General features: G+C 41.0%; 1 protein-coding gene across 1 annotated transcript in view; it reads left to right on the top strand.

Moving 5' to 3' along the window:
• Positions 1–25,982, top strand: part of LOC140196132 (scavenger receptor cysteine-rich domain-containing protein DMBT1-like) — a 64,392-nt gene that overhangs the window by 16,685 nt on the left and 21,725 nt on the right. Inside the window, exons 2-7 of the mRNA XM_072254868.1 lie at positions 4,893–5,204; positions 8,740–9,060; positions 11,173–11,487; positions 13,803–14,117; positions 22,877–23,188; positions 24,490–24,804. Of these exons, the coding sequence (XP_072110969.1) occupies positions 4,893–5,204; positions 8,740–9,060; positions 11,173–11,487; positions 13,803–14,117; positions 22,877–23,188; positions 24,490–24,804 (1,890 nt within the window). The remainder of the gene's footprint in view (positions 1–4,892; positions 5,205–8,739; positions 9,061–11,172; positions 11,488–13,802; positions 14,118–22,876; positions 23,189–24,489; positions 24,805–25,982) is intronic.

Raw genomic sequence — 25,982 nt, 5'->3', positions numbered from 1 at the left:
CTCAGCAGGCCAGGCACCATCCATGGGAATGAACGAATTGTTGACTTTTCCGGTCGAGACATTTCTTCAGGACTGGACAGGAAAGGGACGACTCCGGAAGTTCTCACATATGATAGGGCATTGTTATATGACAGGGTCCGTTGTTATTTGTCATCCAGAACAATGATCAGGATGATAATGTGGTAAATTGAATCAGCAAATTTACTGATGATACAGACATTGGAGGTTTAGTGGACAGCGAGGAAGGTTTTCAAAGCTTGCAGAGGGATTTGGACCAGCTGGAAAAAATGGGCTGAAAAAAGGCAGATGGAGATTAATACAGACAGGTGTGAGATATTGCACGTTGGAAGGACAAACCAAGGTAGAACATACAAGGTATATAGTAGGGCACTGAGGAGTTCAGTAGAACAGAAGGATCTGGGAATACAGAAACAAAATTCCCTAAAAGTGGTGTCACAGGTGTCACAGGGTCGTAAAGAAATCTTTTGGTACATTGGCGTTTATAAGGCATTGGTGAGTCCGAATTTGGAGTATTGTGTGGAGTTTTGGTCAACAAATTACAGGAAGGATAGTAATAAGGTTGAAAGAGTATAGAGATGGTTTACAAGGATGTTGCCAGGCTTGAGAAACGGAGTTACAGGGAAAGGTTGAATAGGTTAGGACTTCAATTCCTGGAGCGCAGGACAATGAGGGGAAATTTGACAGAGGTTTATAGATTTATGATGGGTATAGATAGAGTCAATGCAAGCAGGCTTTTTCCACTGAGGCTGGGTGAGAAGGAAATAAAAACAGAGGACATGGGTTAAGGGTGAAGGGAGAAAAGTTTAAAGGGAACTTTAGGAGGGGCTTCTTCACACAGAGAGTGGTGCAAGTCTGGAATGAGCTGCTATTTGAAATGGTAAATGCGGGCTCACTTTTAACATTTAAGAAAAACTTGGACAGATACATGGATGAGAGTTGTATGGTAGAAAATCTTATACATCATTTAGATATTGGTGAGCACGATGTTTTGGGCTTCAATGAGTCGTAGCTAAAAGGTCGTAAATGGGAGCTTAACAACCAAATATAAACATTGCATCACAAGTGCAGTCAGCTAGGCAGACGTGGCTGGATAGCTCTACAGTGAAAAAGAAAATCAGTAGAAAGTGATGAAAAGGGAAGGAAGACGTTTAATCCCTGCGGGTAGAGTTGTCAAACTGCAAGGGTGAGAAGACTCGGATGGGAGAGAAATACAGGTTTCCTAACAATATCCATGATGTGGTCTGCAAATTACAACGGAAGGTAGAAAAGGCGTCTCAAAAGGGCAATGTTACTTTAGTCATGGGGAATTTCAATATGCAGGTAGTTTCGAAAATTAGGTTAGTGCCGTATCCCAAGAGAGACGATTTGTAGAATCCCTACGAGTTTGGCTTTAAAGAGTACTGAGTGGTTGAGCTCGCCAGGGGAAGGCTATTCTGCATCGGGCATCAGAACACTGATTAGAATAGGCAGCTTTGGCAACAGACCCTATGGAGACAGTGATCTTGATATGACAGATTTCGCTCTGCAAGTTTGTAGAAGAAACTAAAGCGAGGAGAATCAGTAATGAGTTGGGAAAGAGAATTGTTGAGGCACGTGAGCGGAGATCATCGACGCTGAATGAAGGGGACTCGAGCAGGGATGACGGCAGAGCAGCAAAGGCTACTGTTCTGGAAGAAAATCAGAATAGATAGATGCGAGATAGACATATCCCAAAGAAGATGCACTCCAAAAGCAGAATGACCATAAGACCATAAGACAAAGGAGCAGCAGTCGGCCATTCGGCCCATCGACTCTGCTCCGCTATTTTTTCTTGAGCTGAACCATTTCCCATTTAGTCACCCCCCCCCCCCCCCCCGCCGCGGACAAACGTTCCTCCTATGTTAAACTTCTCATTCCCGGAATTATTCTGGTGAACCTTCTCTGTACCCTCTCCAACGTCAGCACATCTTTTCTTAAATAAGGAGACCAAAACTGTCCACAGTACTCCAAGTGAGGTCTCACCAGCGCCTTATAGAACCTCAACATCACATCCCTGCTTCTATACTCTATTCCTCTAGAAATGAATGCCAACATTGCATTCGCCTTCTTCACTACCGACTCAACCTGGAGGTTAATCTTAAGGGTATCCTGTACGAGGACTCCCAAGTCCCGTTGCATCTCCGAACTTTGAATTCTTTCTCCATTTAAATAATAGTCTGCCCGTTCACTATTTTTGCTAATGTGCATAACCATACACTTTCCAACATTGTACTTCCTTTGCCACTTCTCTGCCCATTCTTCCAATCTATTTAAGTCTCTCTGCAGACTCTCCGTTTCCTCAGCACTGCCGGCCCCTCCACCTATCTACGTATCGTCAACAAACTTCGCTACAAAGCCATTTATTCCATAATCCAAATCGTTGATTTACAATGTTAAAAGAAGCGGCCCCAACACGGACGCCTGTGGAACACCACTAGTAACCATAGCTAACCAGAATAGGATCCCTTTATTCCCACATCTGTTTCCTGCCAATCAGCCAACGCTCTATCCACGTATTTAAATTTCCGGTAATTCCATGGGCTCTTATTTTGTTAAGTAGCCTCATGTGTGGCACCTTGTCAAAGGCCTTCAGAAAATCCAAATATACAACATCCACTGCATCTCCCTTTTCTAGCCTACTGGTGATTTCGTCAAAAATTGTAATAGGTTTATCAGGCAGAATTTTCCTTTCAGTAATCCATGCTGAGTTCTGCCTATCTTGTCATATGCCTCCAACAACGTCCCAAACACCGATGTCAAGCTAACAGGTCTATAATTTCCTTTTTGCTTCCTTACCCTCTTCTTAAATAGCGGAGCGACATTGGCAATCTCCCAGTCCTCCAGAACCATGCCAGAATCTATCGAGTTTTGAAAGATCATCGCTAATGCCTCCGCAATCTCCACAGCTATTTCCTTCAGAACACGTGGGTTCATTCCATCTGGTCAGGGAGATTTATCTATCTTTAAACTATTCAGCTTTCCCCGTCGAAATTGTGACTGAGCACACTTCTCTTCCCTGCCACGCTTGAGTTTCCGGTATACTGCTGATGTCTTCCACAGTGAAGACTGATGCAAAATGCTTTTTCAGTTCTACTGCCATCTCCTTATATCCAATTAAAATTTCTCCAGCATCATTTTCTATAGGTCCTATATCTACTCTCACCTGTCTTCTACTCTTTATATACTTGAAAAATCTTTTAGTATCCTCTTTAATATTATTTGCTAGCTTCCTTTCATAGTTAATCTTTTCCCTCTTAATGCCCTTCTTGGTTTCCTTTTGTAATGTTTTGAAAACTTCCTAATCCTCTGCCTTCCCACTATTTTTTGCTTCCTTGAATGCTCTCTCCTTTGCTTTAACTTTTGCTTTGACTTCTCTTGTCAACCACGGTTGCATCCTTTTTCCACTCGAAGATTTCTTCTTCTTTGGACTATGCCTGTCTTGCACCTTCCTCACTTCCCGCATAAACGCCAGCCACCGCTGCTCTGCCGTCTTTCCCGCCAGTGTCCCTTTCCAGCCAACTTTGGCCAGTTCCTCTGTCATGCCCCTGTAATTTCCTTTACTCCACTGAAATACCGACACATCAGATTTCGGCTTCTCTTTTTCAAATTTCACAGTGAACTTAATCATGTTATGATTACTGCCTTCTAAGGGTTCCTTCAGCTCAATCTCTCTAATCACCTCCGGTTCATTACACAATACCCAACCCAGTACAGCCGATCCCCTAGTGGGCTCAGCAACAAGCTGTTCTAAAAAGCCATCTCGTAGACATTCTACAAATTCTCTGTCTTGAGATCCAGTGCCGACCTGATTTTCCCAATCCACTCGCATGTTAAAATCCCACACAATTATCATAACACTGCCCTTCTGACAAGTCTTTTCTATTTCCAGTTATAATTTGTAGTCCACATCCCTGCAGCTGTTAGGGGCCTATAAATAACTGCCATCAGGGTCCCTTTACCCCTGCGATTTCTTAGCTCAACCCATAAAGATTCTGCACCTTCCGATCCTATCTCACCTCAGAATGGCAGAGCAGTGGCTGACAATGGAAGTCATAACTAACATAAAAGAAATTGAGGGGGCATACAGCAATGCGAAACTTAGTGGGAGGTTAAACGATTTGGAAGCTTTCGAATATTAGCAGAAGGAACGAAAAAGCCATAAGTAGGGGAACATTAAAGATGTTAGTTGGCCAATAATATCAAAGGGGTCACATTTTTTCAGAGCTATAAAGACAAAAACAGATTCAAGAGTGGATATTGGAACGCTGGTAAATTACGCTATTAATGGGGGACAAGGAAAAATCAGACGAACAACATAACCCATTTTGAATCTGCCTTTAACTTTTTCCACCGAGGTTGGATGGGACTGCAACAGAGGTTATGGGTCAAGCGTGAAATGTGAATGATTTCAGGGGAATATGTGAGGAAACATCTTAACTCAGAAGTTCTGAGAGCATGGAACGAGTTATCAGCCTCAGTGGTCTATGAGAGCTTGACTTCAACGTTTAATCGAAGTTTCACAGGTATATGGATGATAGGGGTATCGAGGGCAATGGTTGGTGCTGTTCATGTGGATGGGAGTAGAGCGTTTAAAATCATCCGGCATGGAATAGAGGGGCCGAAGTTCCAGTTTCTCTCTGAACTTTTCTACGATTCCACGACTCTAAATACAGCTTGAACTGTTGAATTCCTCCAGCATTTTCTGAGAGCAAGAAATAACAAGGAAGCGTGGAACATGTTCATACTGTTTAATTACGTAGTCTGCTTTCTGTCTGCTTTACGTTGTTTTAATATCTAACGGCATAATTTGGGCTCAGGTTACACAATTAACCATTATCTCTTTTTTTTTTAAGATTTCGGAGAAGTCAGAATGGTGGGAGACCTCTCACGTTGCGTAGGAGATTTACAAATTAAATTCCGAGATCAGTGGCTGCCCGTCTGTAGCAGTCAGTGGAATACTGTCTATGGGGATACCCTCTGTAGACAGGTTGGATGTGGTTCTTACGACAATTTAGAAGTCAGGCCTATTTCACCAGAAGACGGTCCTGTCCTGCTGAACAACCTTCAGTGCAAGGGAAATGAGACTTCTTTATTGGAGTGTTCGTTCACTGTTTCAAACCTGGAGGAATGCCAATCTGGGACCATCGTATACATCTACTGTAAAGGTATTTGCGGTCTGCAATTTTGTCCAATATTCTCGTTCACTGACTTTAATCCTTGGATTTAACATCGCCCAAAGAATTCGTAACTTTGTTACAAGCTGACTTTCTTCCATGTCTCTGCAGTCATGGTAACCAACCAAACCAAAGTTCTAGTCATGGCAGATGCAGACTGTGAGATAAATTTTAGTCTTTGTCTCATAACAGCAAAACGTATCCTGCTCTAAGCGGCATTTGGGCGTAGAAAATTGTATTTCCGTCAGTTTTCATTTTCTTTTCCAGCTGATAGTCCCTGATTGGGGTTACGCTTCGACCAAATTATCCAACAGTTTTCAGAAGTTGCTGTCCACATTCTTCTGGCCAGTTCACGCTAATCTAATCCGTGTTCGGTTGTGTAGCTTGTGTGGCGTGCATATCAGGGTTCCGATTCAAATTGTGTTAGGAACTGATCATGCTGACACCACCCAGCTTGCACATACAGGCACCTCCTAGTCTCCACCTAGCCAACAGGATTCCCCTGCCTCTGGTTCAAGACTAATCACCAGTTTAGAAAACTGCCAAATTGGGGCTGGCATAAACATCTTCTACCTCATTTATTAATCATCTCAATCACGTTCTGCTGCCTTCTTCCTTAAACTTTGACTCATCAAGTAACCAGCACCCTCCGCTTTAAATATGCTCACTTACTGAGTCTAAACAGCCGTCAGTGGCAATATGTTTCACCGATACATCACCCTCTGGCAAAAGAGATTTCTCTACGCCCTTTTCTAATCCGACGTCTTTCATTTCTGAGAGTATGCTCGCTGGTCTTTGACTCCCCTGCTATAGGGAATATCCTCTCCACAGCCACTCTACCAGTGGGCATACAAAAATAGTAATACTAGAAATAGTAACACTTCACCTGTGAAGCAGCTGGGGTAGTCTCTCTGTTTCCGGTGCTCTCGAAGCGGACTTCTCTGCATTGGAGAGAAGTATCTTAAATTGGGGGACTGCATCGTCAAGCGCTTCTTCTTGATCTGCAAATGTGGAACTTCCCGGTGCTAAAATATTTTATTTTCTGAGTCGATTCCAACATCTCGGCTCGTGGCTTTCTCATTCCAAACAATGAGAGAATCCAAGCAAGGCACGTAGAATGCAGGAGGATCTCAGCAGGGCAGACAGCATCTATGGAAAAGTTTAAACACGAAGAAAGGTCTCGGCCTGAAACATTTCTCCACAGATGTTGCCTGGCCTGCTGAGTTTCTCCGGCATTGTGCGTGTTTTGTCTCTTCTATTCCCCTGCCTTGCCTCTTACCTCTTCTCGACTGTCGGTCACCTCCTGTTACGTCCCTTCCTCCTTCTCGTTCTCCTATGGCCCACTCTCCTTTCCTGTCAGATCTTTTCCTTTCCAGCACTTTACAGTTCCTACCCATTTAAATTCCCCTATCACCTTCTAGCTATCCTCCTTCCTGTCGCCCCAACACTGTAGCGTATCTTCTCCCCACTTCCTTCCCAATCCTGATGACGCGCATCGGTCAGAAATGCCGACTGTGTATTGTTTCCATAGATAATACCTAACCCGCTGTATGTTATAGGTATTTGTGATTTTATTTTGTGGAAATGTTGTTACTCAAAGATTTTGTTTACCGCCTGTTAGTCCTTCCTTGATATTGCTGTTTAGGCCAATCTCTCCACCACATTTGAAGGCCGCGATGCGAAAAAAAAAACAGAATTTAAGGTGGAGCCATCCAGATTCAAAATGCTTGATTTTCCTGTTCGCTGGTGGCTCCATCTGCTCCCTCCCCCCAGTAATATGATAATATGTTCCACATGCAGTTCGAGTGCACCGAACGCGTTAAAATACTTCCAGCATTCGCGTTCTGGTGCTGGAGAGCGCAGGCAACCCAACAACGCAGAGCGATTGGTTAGATGAGGTCAAATACATTTTCTGACTCCTCCATTATCTTTTATGTCACTGAATCAATCGATAGACACGTAAATCAGTGCAATTGTACTTAAATTAAGAGAAGAAATCGTGTCTTCTGTGGATCTACTAGCAAATAGTTATGATCATCATATCCAATTCATTCAGCATGTAATATCGAAAAAGCATAAGGTTTGCAGAATGTATATTCTCAATATTCAGTCCATTTGATTTCAATTTTAACGAATGGATTTGAGAAGAATTTGTGGTTTTCTAGAAGTAGACAGCAAACCTTCAGCATACTAAGGCGTTAGTTTAGAATGAACATTTCTTGAACCAGTGGGTATTGTATTTGTGTATTTTATTACCCCCAATGCTGCAGAGTAATTGCGTTTATTTAAACACGAGGTTGTTAGGTTGTTCATCAGTCAGGGTGTGAATGGTAATTCGGAGAACGCAGGAGAATGGAGTTGAGAGTGATGATAAATTAACCATACGGAAATGGCGGATCAGTCTCACTGGGCCGCATGAAATAAATCTGTTCCAATATACTATGTGCTTTTAATCTAAATACAACTGGTAAAATGTCGATTTTCACATTTTCTTTTTAAATTTGTTTCCTCTTCTTTTGGAAATTTGAACATATGACGAAACCAAAAACATGACCTGCAGAGAAAAAAAAATGTTTTCATGTTTATTGTTGCATTCGGCTTTCCCGTTTGCTGGTAAGTCAACACGCTGAAATACCATGCACTACCGACCAGAGGTAGTCAGCTATGTGCCTTTCCATTGTACTGGCTGACGAGTATGGCCATCCACGTCGGTCTACAAAAGGGGATCATATCCAGAAAAATAAATGACAGGCTACTGCTCACGGCGACAGTATATCTGAAAACATATAAATTGATAACTGTGTTGACAGTTTGATGGAGTATAGTTCCGCAGTACTCTTTCAGTCACCTGGATCTCCTCAAAGGATATGCAATTTTAGCATTCATCCCGAGAGTAATAGAGCATGAAAGCAAGGAAATAATGCTGAGGATGTGTGAGGCATTAGTCAAACCTCACTTGGAGCATTTTTGTGACGCTTCTTTACTAACGAATGTACAGGCATTGTGGAGCGCCAAGAGCAGGTTCACGAGAATGATCCCGGAAATAAAAGGGTAGAGAGGGCTTGATAGCTCTGTCCTCGCTAGTAAAAAGGGTAAGGAGCGTTTAATAGCTCTGTCCTCGCAGAGATTAGGAGGAATTTCTTTCGCCAAAGTCTAGTAAATCTGTGGAATACGTTGCACAGCTTACTGTGGAGGCTGTGTTATTGGATATACAGTACTCAATGTGGATTGTAATATGTTCTTAATTAGGTATGGCGTCAAAGGTTACAGGGAGAAAACAGGAGAATGGGGTTTGATAGGGATAATAAATCAACCATGATTTGTTGGAGCAGATTCGCTGTACCGTATAGGCCAATTTTGTTCTTATGTTGTGGAGTTTCGTTTACATATTATTTTATTCTCTATTTATACAGGTCAAATATTTCCGTCAGCGAATAATGCGTCTTGTATGAATCCGTTAAATCCTGTTTTAATTTAACAGTATCTGAGAAGGACTAACTCGATGCATTTTTTATATATACAATAGATAAAGAACAAGTGGTTCTGTCAGATGGAGGCAGCCCTTGTGCTGGGAGAGTAGAAGCAACCAACTACCCACCTTTATTCTTCATTATCTGCGGTCGTAATTGGGATATGAATGAAGCTGATGTCCTGTGCAAATTCGCCGGCTGCGGTGATGCTGTATCGTCATCGGGGAATTCACAATTTGGATATTCACAGTGGCCCGTTCTGCAAACTGAAATTAGTTGCAGTGGTACCGAGAATAACCCCTGGACGTGTGAAAGGAGACAACTGGCTCATCCTAACTGCTCTAAGGAAAGTGAAGCAGCCGGCGTTGTTTGTGCAGGTAAATTCTTGGATATTCTAGGAAAACTTAAAATAGAGCGGCACCTCTCCAAAACTACCGACGGACATAACTGAATAAGAACTGACCCGTCTAAATTGACACATACTCGTCCAAGCAGTATGATGGCTCACAGCTGCATGTGAACCTTTTACTGTAACTAAGCAATTTTAAAGAGTCAGTCTCTAGACAAGTCAGTAACTTTGAATGGAATGTAAAAATATAGGAAAACGAAGCAGAGGAAAGTATATGTTTGATCTCGACCCAGAAGACAGAGATCTATAGAGCAGCGAGATTAACCATGCAGTAAATACAATTAAGGAAGGCATTTATCTGTGCGTTTATTTGTTTGTTTGCTTGTTTGTTTATTTATTTGCATATTAACAGCTAATTTACTTACTTATTCGTTCATTCGTTCATTCATTCATTGACAGGTACAGTATGGAATAGACCCTTCTGGTTCAGTGAGGCACATCGCACAGCAACTCACCTAGTTAATCCTTGCGAAGCACAGGATTTCTTATGATGATAAATTAGCCTACCAGTCAATATTTCTTTGGACTGTGGGAGGAAATCGGAGCATATAAAGCCAACCACACTGTCAAAGGGAAACATTATGTAATATAAGTAACACACTTAGGTTTAAACACATAGCTTAATATAGTGTATTCTCTCTGAGAGATGATGACAAAAAAAAAAGTAGTCGGAAGTACATGTTTGGAAGCAGAAGTATTTGTGAAGCCATATGCAACAAATAAGAAGAGACATGCTGCACATACTCAGTATTTCTGAGAGATTATATGTGTTCGCGGCAGACCAGATGTCATACCACTCTGATGCACACAGGAAAAAAAAATATGTTCAGGTGTGTCGCTTAAAGAGGATAGAGAGGTCAACTGAGTTGTTTGTGTTCCGTGTGGTCACTCTCCGGATAAAGAGATCTCACACCTACAACGATGACTGTGCATTCATATGTATTACAGACGGTCGGGTGGGTGGTGAGATACCAATATTTTCCGTTTTAAAAATGTATAAAATGTATCAAGCTCATTGGTAAGTAAGGTTGTTTTGATTATGCTGTCTGACTTTGTTTTGTCATCTGCTGTCGCAAGCAAGCTCTGTCACGACTGATGGCTGGTCTGGCAGTCGATGTTTGAGTAGTGTTGTCTCCTGACTTACCCCATAACTTTCCAGGGGGCGTTTATCGATTTCTGGTAAAGGTCTGTGAATGCTGCAGGACTAAATGTTAGTGAGGAATGGGCTTCCCGCTTCATTCATGACTTCCGGTTTGGGAATACTAAGATTATCCTCTTTGGTGCACAGTCCTCAACAATGCACCTAAAGCTTGTCATGGCGGTGACCGAGCAGGAGCGCAACCTGGCAGGCGGATGTACCGAAGTGTAGACGGGGTTAGATCGGCCATCTACCTCTAGGCGAGCCTGATCTTGACTTCTGTGGTATTCTCCATAGTATCAGTAGATTATCACAGGGTCAGATTTAATATAATTGACGTTTGGCAGGTCATGAATTGCGGAGCTGTTGCTTTGAGGCAGCAGTGTGGTGTAATCCATAAGAATAAAATAAAGCAAATTATAAGAATAAAAATACATAAATTAACAAAACAAATGGTCCAAAAGACTGAAACAATAATAAAGTGAGGTAGTAAACATGGGTCCATTGTCCATTCAGAAAGTGGATGGCAGAGGAGAAGAATCTGTTCCCAAAACTGGCAGTGTGTGTCTTTATGCTGCTGTACCTCCTCCATGACGGTAGCTCTGAGAAGAGAGTACGTCCTGTGTGTTAGTTTCCTTCATGACAGATGCAAACTTTTTGACGCATCGCTGTTTGAAGATGCGCTCGATGATAGAGAGGATAGAGTCCATGCTAAAATTACAAATTCTCTATCTCTTTCCGATACTCTGCAGTGGCCCCTATATGCCAGGTCTGCATACAAAATGTCAAAACACGCTTCACAGTACATGGCAAGAAAACTGAAAGAGAATTTGTTGAAATGCTAAGTTTTCTCAAACTTCAGGTGAATTCAGAAACTGTCGTGCGTTAATCTTAGAATTATACCTTGAACCTGGAGTTTAAATTTCTGCTAATTTACCGCAGGACACAGAATGCCCAGACTGGTTGATGGATACGACGAATGTTCCGGAAGATTGGAAGTACAGCATGGAGAGTCGTGGGGCTCTGTGTGCGATTCAAATTGGGATTTACAGGATGCCCGCGTAGTGTGTAGATCATTGAAATGTGGGGAAGTGATCTCAGTAATCGGAGGGGCATACTTCGGCGAGGGCAGCGGTCTCATGTGGCAGGAATCCTATGAATGTGAAGGCAATGAGACTATTTTGTGGGATTGCGCAACCAAGTCAAGAAATGAACACAATTGCACGCACAGAAGTGCTGTGAGCGTTATTTGTTCAGGTAAGTACTTCAGTCGTTTATTCGCCTGGATTCAGGAAGCGGAGAGAATTGATAACAAAGAGTTAACAAAGTATTATTCGCGAAACTTTTAGCGATTTAATTCGAACTCCTGTACAGACAAGCAACAATAAAACAAGAGAGGCTCTATAAGAATTCTGCATTTCAAATGTCAAAGTTGAAAGTAACTTCATTTACAAAGTTCCATCTACTGCGCTAAGATTCATTTTCTTGCATGAACTGAGAAGCAACTGAAGTCAAAAAGCAGATAAATTATGCAACAACAAAAAGGTAACAAGAAATAAACAATACTGAGCACAGTTGTAGTGCCCTTGAAAATGATGTGGGGGTAGAAGGATGGGTTGGCACGTTTGCAGACGACACAAAGGTTGGTGGTGCTGTAGATAGTATACAGGATTGTCTATGATTGCAGCGAGACATTGATAGGATGCAAAAGTGGGCTGAGAATTGGCAGATGGAGTTCAACCCGGAGAAGTGTGAGGTGGTACACCTTGGAAGGACAAACATCAAGGCAGAGTACAAAGTAAATGGCACGATACTTGGTAGTGTGGAGGAGAAGAGGGATCTGGGGGTACATGTCCACAGATTCCTGAAAGTTGCCTCATAGGTGGATAGGGTAATTAAGAAAGCTTATGGGGTGTTAGCTTTCATAAGTCCAGGGATAGAGTTTGAGAGTCGCGATGTAATGATGCAGCTCTATAAAACTCTGGTTAGCCCACACTTGGAGTACTGTGTCCAGTTCTGGTCGTCTCACTATAGGAAGGATGTGGAAGCATTGGAAAGGGTACAGAAGAGATTTACCAGGATGTTGCCTGGTTTAGAGAGTATACATTATGATCAGAGATTACGGGAGCTAGGCCTTTACTCTTTGGAGTGAAGGAGGATGAGAGGAGACATGATAGATGTGTGCAAGATAATAAGAGGAATAGATAGAGTGGATAGCCAGCGCCTCTTCCCCAGGGCACCACTGCTGAATATAAGAGGATTGGCTTTAAGGTAAGCGGTGGGAAGTTCAAGGGGGATATTAGAGGAAGTTTTTTTTTTAACTTGGAGAGTGATTGGTGCATGGAATGCACTGCCTGAGTCAGTGGTGGAGGCAGATACACTAGTGAAGTTTAAGAGACTACTAGACAGGTATATGGAGGAATTTTAGGTGGGGGTTTATATGGGAGGCAGGATTTGTGGGTCGGCACGACATTGTGGGTCGAAGGGCCTGCAATGTGCTGTACTATTCTATGTTCTATGTTCTATGAGTCCATGTTCAGTAATCAGTTCAGTACTGAGCTAAGTGAAATCATCCACGCCTATAGGAAGAATCGCGAGAGTCTCGGCTGATACCAAATGACATATTCCTCACAGCTTGGAAGCAGACTGTTATCATGGATGAAGTCACATTCCATTACACTCAATCCCGCCGAGGTCAGTCGGCTTTACACGTGAAGATAGGGGCTGAGGGAGAACTGGATCTGCCACGATTAAATGTCAGAGCAGGATTGATTGCCCAAATGGCTTCATTCTGCTCCCATATCTTATAGTCGTAATTTGTTAGTACTGCCCACGAAGGATTGTGGGAACAGTATGTGGACAGGCTGACGACAGGGCAGGCCGACGACAGGACAGGCCATACTGAACCTATTACCAAGCAAAGACATGCTATGTCTCAGATGTGTCCCTGGGCGAGCATTTGGGAGATAGTGACCACAGCTCCATGACTTTCAGTACAATCGTGTATAAACTTTACTACAGAATGGATGGGAAAATATTTAATTGATCGAGGGTATTTACCGTGATATTCGACAGCAAATTGATAACGTTAATTTGGAACAGATGTTCTCGTGGACATACACAGGAGAAATACGGAGGTAGTATCTTGAGAACCTTTGGTCCATTGAAATTGAGAGCAGAAGGTGCGGTTGAAGGGACTGTGCTTGACAAGAGGAAGAGTACTGCATTACTAATGCCCAGGAAGCAATATTCAGACTTTTGGCAGTAATAAGGTAGCCAGAAGGGAGAGAGAACATCAAGGTTGTTTTATGTAATTTCCAGTGAAACAGAAGGAATTACATGTTACGTCAGACATGTTGCGGCAGAAAACAAACTCAATTGTAGTTCACAAACAAATATAAAAGAAAAAGAAATTTTTCATACATAGGTTGATGGTAAGTCAATAAATTGACTCTGGACGCGTGAGTACGTAAGGTGACAGGAAATTATAAAGTAGTGTTGGTGATGTGTGTGGTGGGGTCAGTCGGTACTGGAAAGGATAACAGTTTTCCCCAATTCTTTTAATTCAAAAGGTCAAAAAGGACTGCGGTTAATTGGTGGCATGAATAGATGTTCGGGTAGAGTGGAAGTCTTAAGGGGTGAAACATGGGGAACGGTCTGCGATGTCTTCTGGGATTTAGAAGATGCGGCTGTCGTCTGCAATCATCTCCATTGTGGAGCCGTGCATTCAGCGCCCGTGGGAGCATTCTTTGGTGAAGGAAATGGTCCAATTTGGAAAGACGTCACTGAATGTCACGGTAATGAAATGCGTTTGAATGACTGCCGCATTTCATCATGGAGAGACCACCCCTGTACACACAAAAATGACGCCGGCGTTATCTGTTCAGGTAGGTGAATTGCCGTTAAGTATCAGCCGCGCTTATCGAAACAATAGTTTGAAAGTAATAGTAATAGCATCAATTCAGAAACAACGAAGTGAGCTATACCTTATAACACATTTTATACATGGAGTATTTGAAATTATGTACTCTTTCATCAGTTAAGCTAAAAGAATTAATTCAAAATAGTAATCGAAAGATATAAACATGAATTTTGGACTGGATAAATGCAGAACCTTAAACATTAAGATAGGTGCAATAGAGCTAATAGAATACAAAACAGAGGAGTAGGATACAATTACACTGATGCATGAATATAAAAAAATTAAGTATCTGGGATATCAATCAGGAAAGGAAGTAGATCCCGTTGGGAAAAATGAAACTGTTCGGCGGAATTTACCCCAAGGGTTAATACAATCTACCAGACAGAGCCCAACAGTAAAAAATATAACAAAAGCAAAAAATCATTTCGCTTTACCTATATTAATATATCCTTTTGACATGATATTTTGGCCCGAAACTAATCTGGTACATTTACAAAGAAAAAATAAGATCTGAATTGACAACTTCAGAAAACAGTATGTACATCGAATACGCTGAGGTTAACTCTGTCCAGGGCAAAAGGGGGAATAGGAATATGTGACATGAAAAATCTACACATCTGTCACATAAAACTTGTAAAAATATACTTTCATCAACTAAACCAGGAATCAGTACTCCAGTCACGCATATGCAATTCCCTTATGAAATATACACCAATAAACCTAAATGCGACCACAGCCCAAATAAGGGAAGACTTATCACTGTTGAAGAAAATGTTAGCCGACGCTAGAGCATGACCCTCTAGGGAAGACATCCCCACGATTTGAGCGACCAGGTGTAGACAATGAAGCATAGAAATCCTGGCTCAGAGCTGGAGTCTTCCTCCCAGAAATAGAGGGTTATTTCTGGCAATACAGGATCAGGAGGTTAACACAAGTAAGATCAGAAATACACACCTGAAGAGAAAGAAATTCAAAGTGATAAACGGAGAAAATGCCGGGGGTGGGGGTGTGAAGAAACAGAAGTAATACAACAAATTATAGGATCCTCTTGCTGTTCAACACAATCTGATTACTTATGCAGGCAATATTAAGTGGCAAACATCATTCATCTGAATTTTACTGGAAATATATTATCATAAATAAAATCTACCGAAGTAAACATTCAAGTCTGATCTAGCTTTAGAGTCAGATCAGACAGATACCACAAATTATATTATGATCAAACACTTATTACAGAAGTAGAATATAAAATTACCGTCAGGATATAACAATACAGGATAAAAAGCAATAACACAAGTTTTAACACAGATAACGTAAAAAAATGAGTAAGTGAAAAGCACCAGAAATATGCTGAATTAAAAGAGGAAATTGGAAGAATTTGGAATATGAGCAAGGTACACATCGCACCGATAGTAATAACAGCTGGTGTCATTCCAAACTCACTACGCAATAACATAAAACCGTTATGGCTACACAGTAATGTCTACATACATCTTCAGAAAGCCACAATATTCAACACCACAAGAATAGTCCGAAAGTGCCTCGTAATTGTCAATTGAGCCTGGTTAGCTATAAACATACCACAGTGAACGCAAGCTTGAGCAAATGAGAACAAAATAAATAATAATCATAATAATAGTAAAAAAAATGTGTAAAACAGGAGAAGTACGCTGACTAAAATGAGGGAATTGAAAGACGATAGAACTTGAACAAGGAATACAGAGATTTTTCCCAGAAACAAGGAGTTGCTTCTGGCAAGACAGGTTAACTCAAAGGTATTATGAATAATACATAATATAAGATCAAAAAATAAAAGACGATAAATGCAGAACATGCCGAGAGAAACCAGAAAGAATCCAACACATTACAAGATTCTGCAGCAGTTTAACTCCATCTGATTACTTGGAGAGCAAAAATCAAGTGGCAAACAGCATTCACCAAATTCTTGCTTTAAAATACAAACTCATAGACATAGAAACATAGAAACATGGAACACCTACAGCACAATACGTGCTCTTTGACCCACAAAGCTGTGCCGAACATAACCCTATCTCAGAACTACCTAGGCTTTACCCACAGCCCTCTATTTTTCTCAGCTCCATTTAGCTATCCAGGAGACACTAAAAGTACCCTATCGTTTCCGCCTCCAGCACCGCCACCGGCAGCCCATTCCACGCACTCCCAACTCTCTGCGTAAAAAAAAACTAACCCCTGACATCTCCTCTGTACCTAATTCCAAGCACTTCAAAACTATGGTCTCTCGAGCTAGGCAATTCAGCACTGGAGAAAAGCCTCTGACTACCCACACGATCAATGCCTCTCATTATCTTGAACACATCAGTCAGGTCACCTCTCATCCTCCGTCGTTCCAAGGAGAAAAAGCCGAGTTCACTCAATCTATTCTCATAAGGTATGCTTCCCTCAGGGAACATCCTTGTAAATCCTCTCATGATGTATGTCGTACCTTATTATAAATGCAGCCCTGCTCTGGATTTCGAGTCAGCGTCCCACAAATTATGCTACGACAGAACAGTTATTACAGAGAGGACAATAACGATCAAGATATGATAATAGTCATAGTCATAGTCATACTTTATTGATCCCGGGGGAAATTGGTTTTCGTTACAGTTGCACCATAAATAATTAAATAGTATTAAAACCATAAATAATTAAATAGTAATATGTAACTTATGCCAGGGAATAAGTTCAGGACCAGCCTATTGGCTCAGGGTGTCTGACTCTCCAAGGGAGGAGTTGTAAACTTTGATGGCCACAGGCCGGAATGACTTCATATTACCATCTGTGTTGCATCTTGGTGGAATGAGTCGCTGGCTGAATGTACTGTGCCCAACCAATACACTATGTCGTGGATGGGAGACATTGTCTAAGATGGCATGCAACTTGGACAGCATCCTCTTTTCAGATACCACCGTCAGAGATTCCAGTTCCATCCCCACAACATCACTGGCCTTACGAATGAGTTTGTTGATTCTGTTGGTGTCTGCTACCCTCAGCCTTCTGCCCCAGCACACAACAGCAAACGTTATCGCACTGGCCACCATAGACTCGTAGAACATCCTCAGCTTCGTCCGACAGATTTTAAAAGATCTCAGTCTCCTCAGGAAACTGAGTTCAACAACCGACAACAAGATACGAAATTGATATAGCCATTCCAAACACACATGACATACAGAAATCAATGTGAAAATCACCAGAAATCTGCCGAATTAAATGAGGAAACCGAAAGACATAAACAGGGTATATTAGTAGTATCTACAACTGGTATCATCTAAAACTCACTACACAATAACATTAAACAAAAGGACTACACAGCAAAATCTACATAAATCTCCAGAAAGACACAATATTAAACACCACTTGAATAGTCAAAACGTTACTAGAAATTCAGAAATTAGTTTGTTTGGGTATGCCTCTACGTCAGCTCTAACCAGCTTGAGCAGAGAAAAATAATGTAAATTTATCATAATAACTGTTGGACTATGGAAACTGCCTTTACCTCTTTATACTTAAATACTGTGAGAGTTGCAAGGCGTGTAAACAGCTGGCGTTATAAGACCGTGAGACAATGGAGCAGAACTACAGCATTCGACCCATCAAGTTCGATCCTCCATTCCCTCATGGCTGAGTTATTATCCCTCCAATCTAGATATTCCTGACTTCTCCTCACAACAGTTGACACACTTACTAACTAACAATCAATCAAACTCGGCTTTAAATTTACCCAATGATTTTGCCGCCACGACCGTCGGTGACAACGCTACGAATTCATCTGGCTAAATGAAATCCTTCTAATTGTGGTCCGCACTGATAGATAATTATATGGGGTTAAATATTCTGGAACTCCATATGCATAATATTGGGTTATGCACGCAGGATTCCAGGATATTGAGTCAATATATTTTGCCGCGAATAAGAAGTAGAAAACTGCAGATACTGGAGATCTGAAATGGAAGAAAGGAATTCTGCTGATAATCAGCCCATCAGGTAGCATCTGAGGAAGCTCAAAACATGTGCGGCTTTGAGGGACATGTCCGTTCATCTGCTCTGGAAACATGAAAAATATAACTTGAGTTACGGTAAAGTAAGAAGAACGGTGGGAGGGTACACAGGGAATACCTATGCGAATGAAGGTTCTGACTATCCAGGTGGAACATTTACTTTGATAGACGCTGTCACCATCGTAGCTGTTTGTCATGGCGAGCAGTCTAAGAGACTGTGAGCATAGGCCAACAAGGGACTTGTGACTCGAGGCCCGAACATCTGCGAGACCTAGTGTCCAGTACCCAGGAATGGATGTTGCCGGTCCGAAGGCAGCCTGACCCGGCGTCCTTTCCGTGTGTGTGTGAGAACGACTGGAGAATAATAAAACCATAAGATACAGGAGAAGCATTAGACCATTCTGCCCATCTAGATAGCTTCGCCATTCCAATATGGCTGATTCCGGATTCACCTGCCTTCATGCCATATCTTTTGATGCCTTAAAGGATCAGGAAGTGATCGAATTCCGCCTTAAATATGCCGACAGACTTGGCCAACCCCGCAGTATGAGGCACAGCATTCCATGGGTCCATTGCTCTCTGGCTAAACGAATTCCTCCATACCTCTGTCCAAAAAGATCTCTACCACTCAGTTTTGAGGCTGTGCCCTGTGCTTCTTTATACAACACCCTAGGCAACATCCACTCCACGCCCACCTACTTTGTTCTTTCAACATTAGATATAATTCAATTAGATCCTCCCGCATTCCTCTAAATTTCAGAGACTAAAGGCACAAAGCTTCCAAGCTCTTCTCAGACATTATCCCCTTCATTCTCTGAATTAACCTCGGAACCTCCTTTGGACACTCACCAATGACAGCACATTCCTTCTGAGGTATGGGGTCCAACATTATGCAACATGCAGTGTGACTAATGTCTTATAAAGGCTGTGCATTATTTCTTTGCTGTTACTATATATCCCTCTTGAAATAAATGCCAACTTAGTATTTGACTTCTTTACTACAGACTCAACTTGCAAATTAACCTTCTGGGAGTTTTGCACGAGGTCCCTAAGTTCTAAATCCCTCTGCACCTCTGAAGTTTGAACCTTCTTCTCATTTAGATAATTGTCCACGCTATTGTTTCTTTTACCAAAATGCATCATTATACATTTCTTAACACGGTTTCTGTCGGCAACTTTTTTGCCCATTGTTCTAGTTTGCCCAAGTCCAGCTGCAATGGGATATCTGCATCAGTACTCACCACCTCTCCATCTTTCTTCGTATCATCAGTAAACTTTGCCACAAAGCCATCAATTCCATTATCCAAATCATTGACAAACAATGTGAAAACAGTGTGAAAAAGCATTTCAAGATGATATTGTATACATTTCCCTGACATCAAATGTTCCTATTGAAAAGCAGTTTTCCCAATAAAGACCACAGATTCACATCACTCGTCACCGGTAGCCACCCAGAAAAGGCCTCTTCTATTCCCACTCACTACCTCCTACCTCTCAGCCATTTATCGGTTCATGTCACACTATTTCCGGAACGATATGGGATTCTATCTGGTCAAGCAGCCTCATGTATGGCACCTTATCAAAGGTCTTCTGGAAATCCAAGTGAAAGACATCTACTTCCTCTCCTTTTCCACATTGCTTGTTACTGGCTGGAAGAACTCTAATAGATCTGTCAGGCAAGATTCCTCTTTCCGGAGACCATGGTGATTTAGCCCTGCACGGCAGAGTGTACTCTGAACGTAGAATGGAAGTTGCTTTGCTATTGTTTTCTTGTTTTTGCTGTTGCTACTTCAGTGTTTCTGCCCAGCATTGTGGGAATGCTGGGTTGACGTCGGTGTGTATGGAGATAGTAGCGGGCGGCCCCTAGCTCTTTGCTAGTATATGTTAGCTGTTGATGCGTTTCACTAGATATTTCAAAGTTCATCTAGTGAATCAATCTCTATCTAAACCTGATTCGACATGCAGAGGCCAATGAGCGATGTCAGTTGGTGTGAATAGTCACCGACTAAATTCTTGAACAGGGAGATAGAAAAGTGATGTTTGCTAGAAAATTTAAACAAAATAGAATATTCGCAGTGTCATTAGACGTACTGAGCATCTGAAGAGCCAAAAAATCTGAGTTCGTGGCATTAAGATATCAGCAGTAGCCGAGGAATGCAATTCAAAATGGCCTCGTGATTGTGGCTTCATCTTCTGGTTGTTTGCGGGAACAAATGCAAGTCATCTGCTACTTGCAACGCAATGCAAATTTTAAAACGATTTCCGTACAATTATTGAATTATATAATAGTCACGCGCTGGAATCAGCTTTTTATAAAAGCTGCAACCAAGGGCAATTGATTTGTACAACGTAGAAATACCACGGAAATTGTCTTTGAGTGATATATTTTACAAACAATTTAAAAGCGACTTAAAGTAACGAACAATTGGGAGATTTCATTCTACAATGTGAAATATGAGGGCTAGTTGTTTTTCTCTCTGTGATGTTAGAAAAATATCCTCTCATCACTGCTACATTTAATAAAATTGTCACGGAAACAGATAGGGGAGTGCGGAATTTTGTGGCATACCACAAAATAGTTTCCAGTTGTCAAATATTGAATTTCCCAGCAATCCCTCTCCATTTTACATGTTTCGATAAAACACATCTCTGCAGTGTTCTCGCGTCACACGGCATTAAAGTTATCATGACACCGTGACTGTGTATTTACTACATAAAGATGCTGTGCCAAGAAAACAATACTGAAATACATTAACCAATATACAGCAATGATTCAGAATGCACCTGCTGATATGCTTTTATAATGAAAAAAACGAACATTTTCGTTCATCCAAGATTTATAAATATTGATAAAAATATTGAGATTTTAATATGAATGAATTGGTGTAATCTATGTTAACCTAACAAAATAAAATATAAAAAATAAAGGAATATATAAGTAAGAATGTAGCTCAACTAAATATAATATTAAAGTTAAGTAACTACATATGATAATAAATGAAAAATGTGCAGTGCTGAAACTTCGCGGGAAAATAATTATTGAATTTTAATTATCTATAATCCACATTATTCATATACAAATTTGAATTTTTGGCCGACAAATTAACGGTAATTTCAAAGAAATGCATACAATAAATTAATTTAAATAATTGAAGCCCATGCATAGAAACGGTATTACAAGGAGTTTTCGGCTCAGCTGCAGTGTTTAAAATTTGTAAACTTCTCTGTTGAACATATGTGCCTGAAATGAAAGATGGAGGGATGGAGCCAAGTAACCTAAATTGGTATCTTAGTGTATGTTTCTGGTAACATGCCCATCTGAGGTTCACGAAACTCCGGCCAAACTTCCCTCCAAGATGTCCTAAATTATCCCATTCCTTGAATAGGAATCACTTAGTGAGAGGCTCCATTGGTCGAATTTATATTTTTTTTCTACAAAAAGATAGCCTCTCACTAAAGATTAAACAAGATGGGGAGAGGGAACTTAATATGACTTTTGTCAATGAAGATTGGTTGCGAGCTTTGAAAATGGTTAATTCTTCTTCGATATGTGCCAATCATTGTCTAATTCAGTTTAAAATTGTTCACCGTTCCACTTTAGCAAAGGACAGGCTATCCAAAATATTTCCTAATATCGATAATTATTGTGAAAGGTGCAAAGATGAAGTAGCTACTTTGTCACATATGTTTTGGCCATGTCCCTCATTGAAATCTGTTTGCAAATCTTTATATTATACAATTTATAAAGCTCTGAAAATTAATTTACAACCTAATACATTGAGTGATCTGTTTGGAATAGTTCAACATCATATTCAGGGAATTTCATTTTCAAACCAATATGGAATTGCATTTGTTACATTATTGGCAAGAAGGGCTATTTTATTGAAGTGGAAAGACACCTCTGCTCCTGCAGTAATTCAGTGGTTTTCCCAAGAAATATTATGTCTTAGTTTGGAAAAAAAAATTAGGAATAGAACTTTTGATCCCCAATTTGATTTTGAGAGAAGGTGGGGCTCTTTTGCTCAATATTATCATTTAATTTTAATTAATATACATTGTTTCCCGCCAATTTCATGTTATATAAATGTGATTTGGTGTTTGTTGTTTTATTTTTCTTTATATATATATATATATATAGTGTGTGTGTGTGTGTGTGTGTGTGTGTGTGTGTCGATATATATATATATATTGTAAGACGTATTGCTCTGGGAGTTGGTTCCTGATGGGTATTTTCCCTCTCTTTTGTTTTGTAGATCGTGGGATTTTTTTTAGTTAGTTGGGGTTCTCTTTTTTCCTTTTTATCTTTAATTTTTTTTTCATTAAAATATGAGTAAGTTTTTTTCTTTAGCTTTATTAATTATATATATATATATATATATATATATATATATATATATATATACACACACACACACTAGATATATACAGTTATATACATATACTATATTTTTTTTTAATTAAAAAAAAGCATTCCTTGAGTCTGCCAAGTTTCCTCTTGCCAACGCAGTTCTGACATGTTCTTACAATACGTTAGAGCGCAAGCGTTTCATACTATTTATTTCAGGTAACCGTCGCATAGCATATTTGCAACAGTTTCTAATTTAATTCATTTTGAACAGCTTGGTCACTTACGGATGTGCACTGTTGTTTGCAATATGCTGGTGCTGAATGTCGAAGGACATCAATAACCAATTATATTTTTCAGCGGATCACTGGCATTTGCGGCTAGCTGCTGGAGAGGGCCGATGCGATGGCCGAGTGGAGGTTTATCACAGCGGTGTCTGGGGCAGAGTGACTGACGATTTGTGGGATTTTAAAGACGCAGATGTGGTATGCAGACAGCTGAAGTGCGGCTCCGCAGTAAATGTTTACAACCACGGGAAGTATGGAATCGGGAAAGGGCCTGTGATAATGAGCAACGTCAGTTGTATTGGAGGTGAAATCTACTTCTGGAACTGCACTTTCACACAAGTGGACCATTTACCTCTCGGTGGTGATGTTGGTGTCTTTTGTTCTGGTAAGAACATTCTGTTCCTTCATAAACTATGTATTCTGTACCGTCATAGAGTGTGTATTCTCTGTGCTAATATGCCATTCACATGGATCCCATTTGCTTATTTATCACCTTATGAACAATGAAGTAAAGATCAAACGATACGACTTTCTCAGGAACGAGTTATAAGAAAGGATAATTTATCACCACTTTAGCCCTCTTGATTCCCAGTTTCCATATTTGCAAGGGAGGCAAACATCTGCCTAATACTGTTACAGTTAGCTTATCCACAATACTGTCGTGGTGGAGGGTCTAGACCCAGAACGACCACTCTGTATTCCTGGGAAAGATGACTCCTGCCCTGCTAAGATCCACCAGCAATTTGTGTGTGTTACACTTCATTTGCAACATCTGCAGAACCTCTTACGTATATCACAATCTACAGTTATCTTTATTTACAGGTCCATGTTGACATTTTGATACGATTGTTCATCGCCACAGTGAGAGCCCCAAACTGATCTAATTCAAGGTCACAATCACATTCTAAGCGCAGTGTTAATCACAGCTAAATAAGTATATATGTCGCAAACTCCTGCCAGAACAAGTCTGTGAAAATTTGAACCACAGACTGGAAGGAATTAAGAAAGATTGCACTTTCAAAAAGTGCAGAGGAATATTGAATGGATGTGAGCAATTTGCAATCCATCCCAAATATCCTCAGTTCTTCAAGGAACAAGTTGCGAAGCATGGTTGTTCATAGACTGTTTGCTCTGCTGCCATCAGGCGGAGGCTACATAGTATCCACGCCAGACACATCAGAAACAAAAACTGTTACTTTTCCCAAGCAGTCAGGCTGTTCAACAACTCCAATAACCATCACACACCTCGACACACTCAAACCCCACTGCTTTATCATTTCCTGTCAGAATAACCTTATGTACAGACAGTCCTGTTCCTTGTGTCACATTATAGACATTATTTTACATTTATTCTGTAGGTTTATTATTGTGTTCTTTATCTTACTGTTTTTTTTTTTATTTACCGCTGCATTCTAAACGGAGAAAAAAGTATTACGTTCCCCTATTCAATTGTGTACTGGAAACGAAATTAAACAATCTTGCACTTGACCTTGAGTTTACAGATTGAAAATACCCATAAGGCAGCGCTCTCCTTTCTTATAAATGGCCAGTGGTTTGAGAATTTATATTAAGCAAGGTAATGAATTTACACTTGACAATTATCTGTTCAGGCTGCTTGATTGCAAGCCTTAGTCAAGTTGTTTCCAGAAAGCCAATTCATTTAATTAATATTATTTCGTGCTGCAGATAATATTCCCGTAAGGCTGGTGAATGGTGCAAGTCGTTGTGCCGGAAGGGTAGAAGTTTATTACAACGGAATCTGGGGCACCGTGTGCGATGACGCTTGGGATTTAATAGATGCACATGTCGTCTGCAAGGAACTGAATTGTGGACATGCTGTTAATGCCACAAAGTCCAGTTGGTTTGGCCAAGGCTCAGGTCCTATCTGGATGGACAAGCTCAAGTGCTCAGCGAATAATTCGGCCTTGTGGCAATGTCCGGCGAGACCATGGGGCGAGAACGATTGCATTCACAAAGAAGATGCTGGAATTATCTGTTCGGGTGAGGAATTACTTAAGGCATGCAGATATGCGGATGATTTTATCTCTCTATAATGAAATTTGTACTTGACATACCAGTGTAAAATAATTTCGCTATGATATTGGATAAAATTGGCATTATTATCTCTTATCGAATAACCACCAACACTACCACCAAAGCCAAAAAAAATCCAACGAGTTATCTACAAATAAATTGAGAAATATTACGGTAAAATATATTTTTAAAATTCATTCTGATATCTGTCGCAGTTTAAAGGGAAACGATACTAATCTATCCTCTCTCGAGAGAAGACGAAAGCGGCACCTTCGACCTCGTCTGTCAGCGTTTGAGCGAGGCCCCTCTCCCTCTACCTCACACTTGCTCTTGCTGGAGGAAGGTGCAGGGATCGTGGTTTCGGGGCAGGATTTTATCAGCACGTATTGGTGCTTGGATTCATTTTTTTTAATAGGTCTCGGCAGATCAAGTTATATGCGTTTCCGGTTTCTGGTTACTGCAACTGAGACTGGCTCTGTAAGTTAGAAGAGAAGGGACGAGTAGACGCACGCTGTGGTGAGAGGGGGTTCATTAGTTTGGGGAGCGGACAAGAGGTACTGTGTGTGAGAGCAAGTTTTCCTGATGGTATGCTCCCTCCTGGTGGTCACAGTCTAGGATATCTCAGCATTATTTAGTGGGAAAATGAACATCGAGAGATCGTGGATCATGTAGGTTCCAATGACATGAGCAGGACGAGTGATGAGGTTTTCACGAGGGATTGAGTGACGTAGTTGTGAGTTAAAGGGCAGACGTCCATGGTTGTGATCTGAGGATTGCTAACTGTCCCATATGCTGGTGAGACCAGTCTAGGGAGATAATGCAATTTAATACCTGGTTAAGATCATGCAATTTAATACGTGTGTAAGAGGATATCTTGCACCTGAACTTGAGGGGGACTAAAATCCTAGCGGAAAGGTATGTTAATCCTGCATGGTGCGCTTGAAACTAGAGGTGTCGGTGGATGGGAGTCATAGTGCCAGAACATTTAGTGGAGAGAATGTGGAGACAAATGTTGGTAAGACCTCAGACGAAGTTAGGAATCAAAAGGCTGAACATGGTGCCACTAGTGTCCTGAGATCCAGGTATTTCAATGCAAGACGTATCGGAGCAAAGACGGATAATAGTGCGGGAGAAGTGGTCACTGG

This window comes from Mobula birostris, chromosome 4 (assembly GCF_030028105.1).
Source record: "Mobula birostris isolate sMobBir1 chromosome 4, sMobBir1.hap1, whole genome shotgun sequence".
Classification (NCBI taxonomy): domain Eukaryota; kingdom Metazoa; phylum Chordata; class Chondrichthyes; order Myliobatiformes; family Myliobatidae; genus Mobula; species Mobula birostris.
This window is presented reverse-complemented; position numbering and strand designations above follow the sequence as displayed.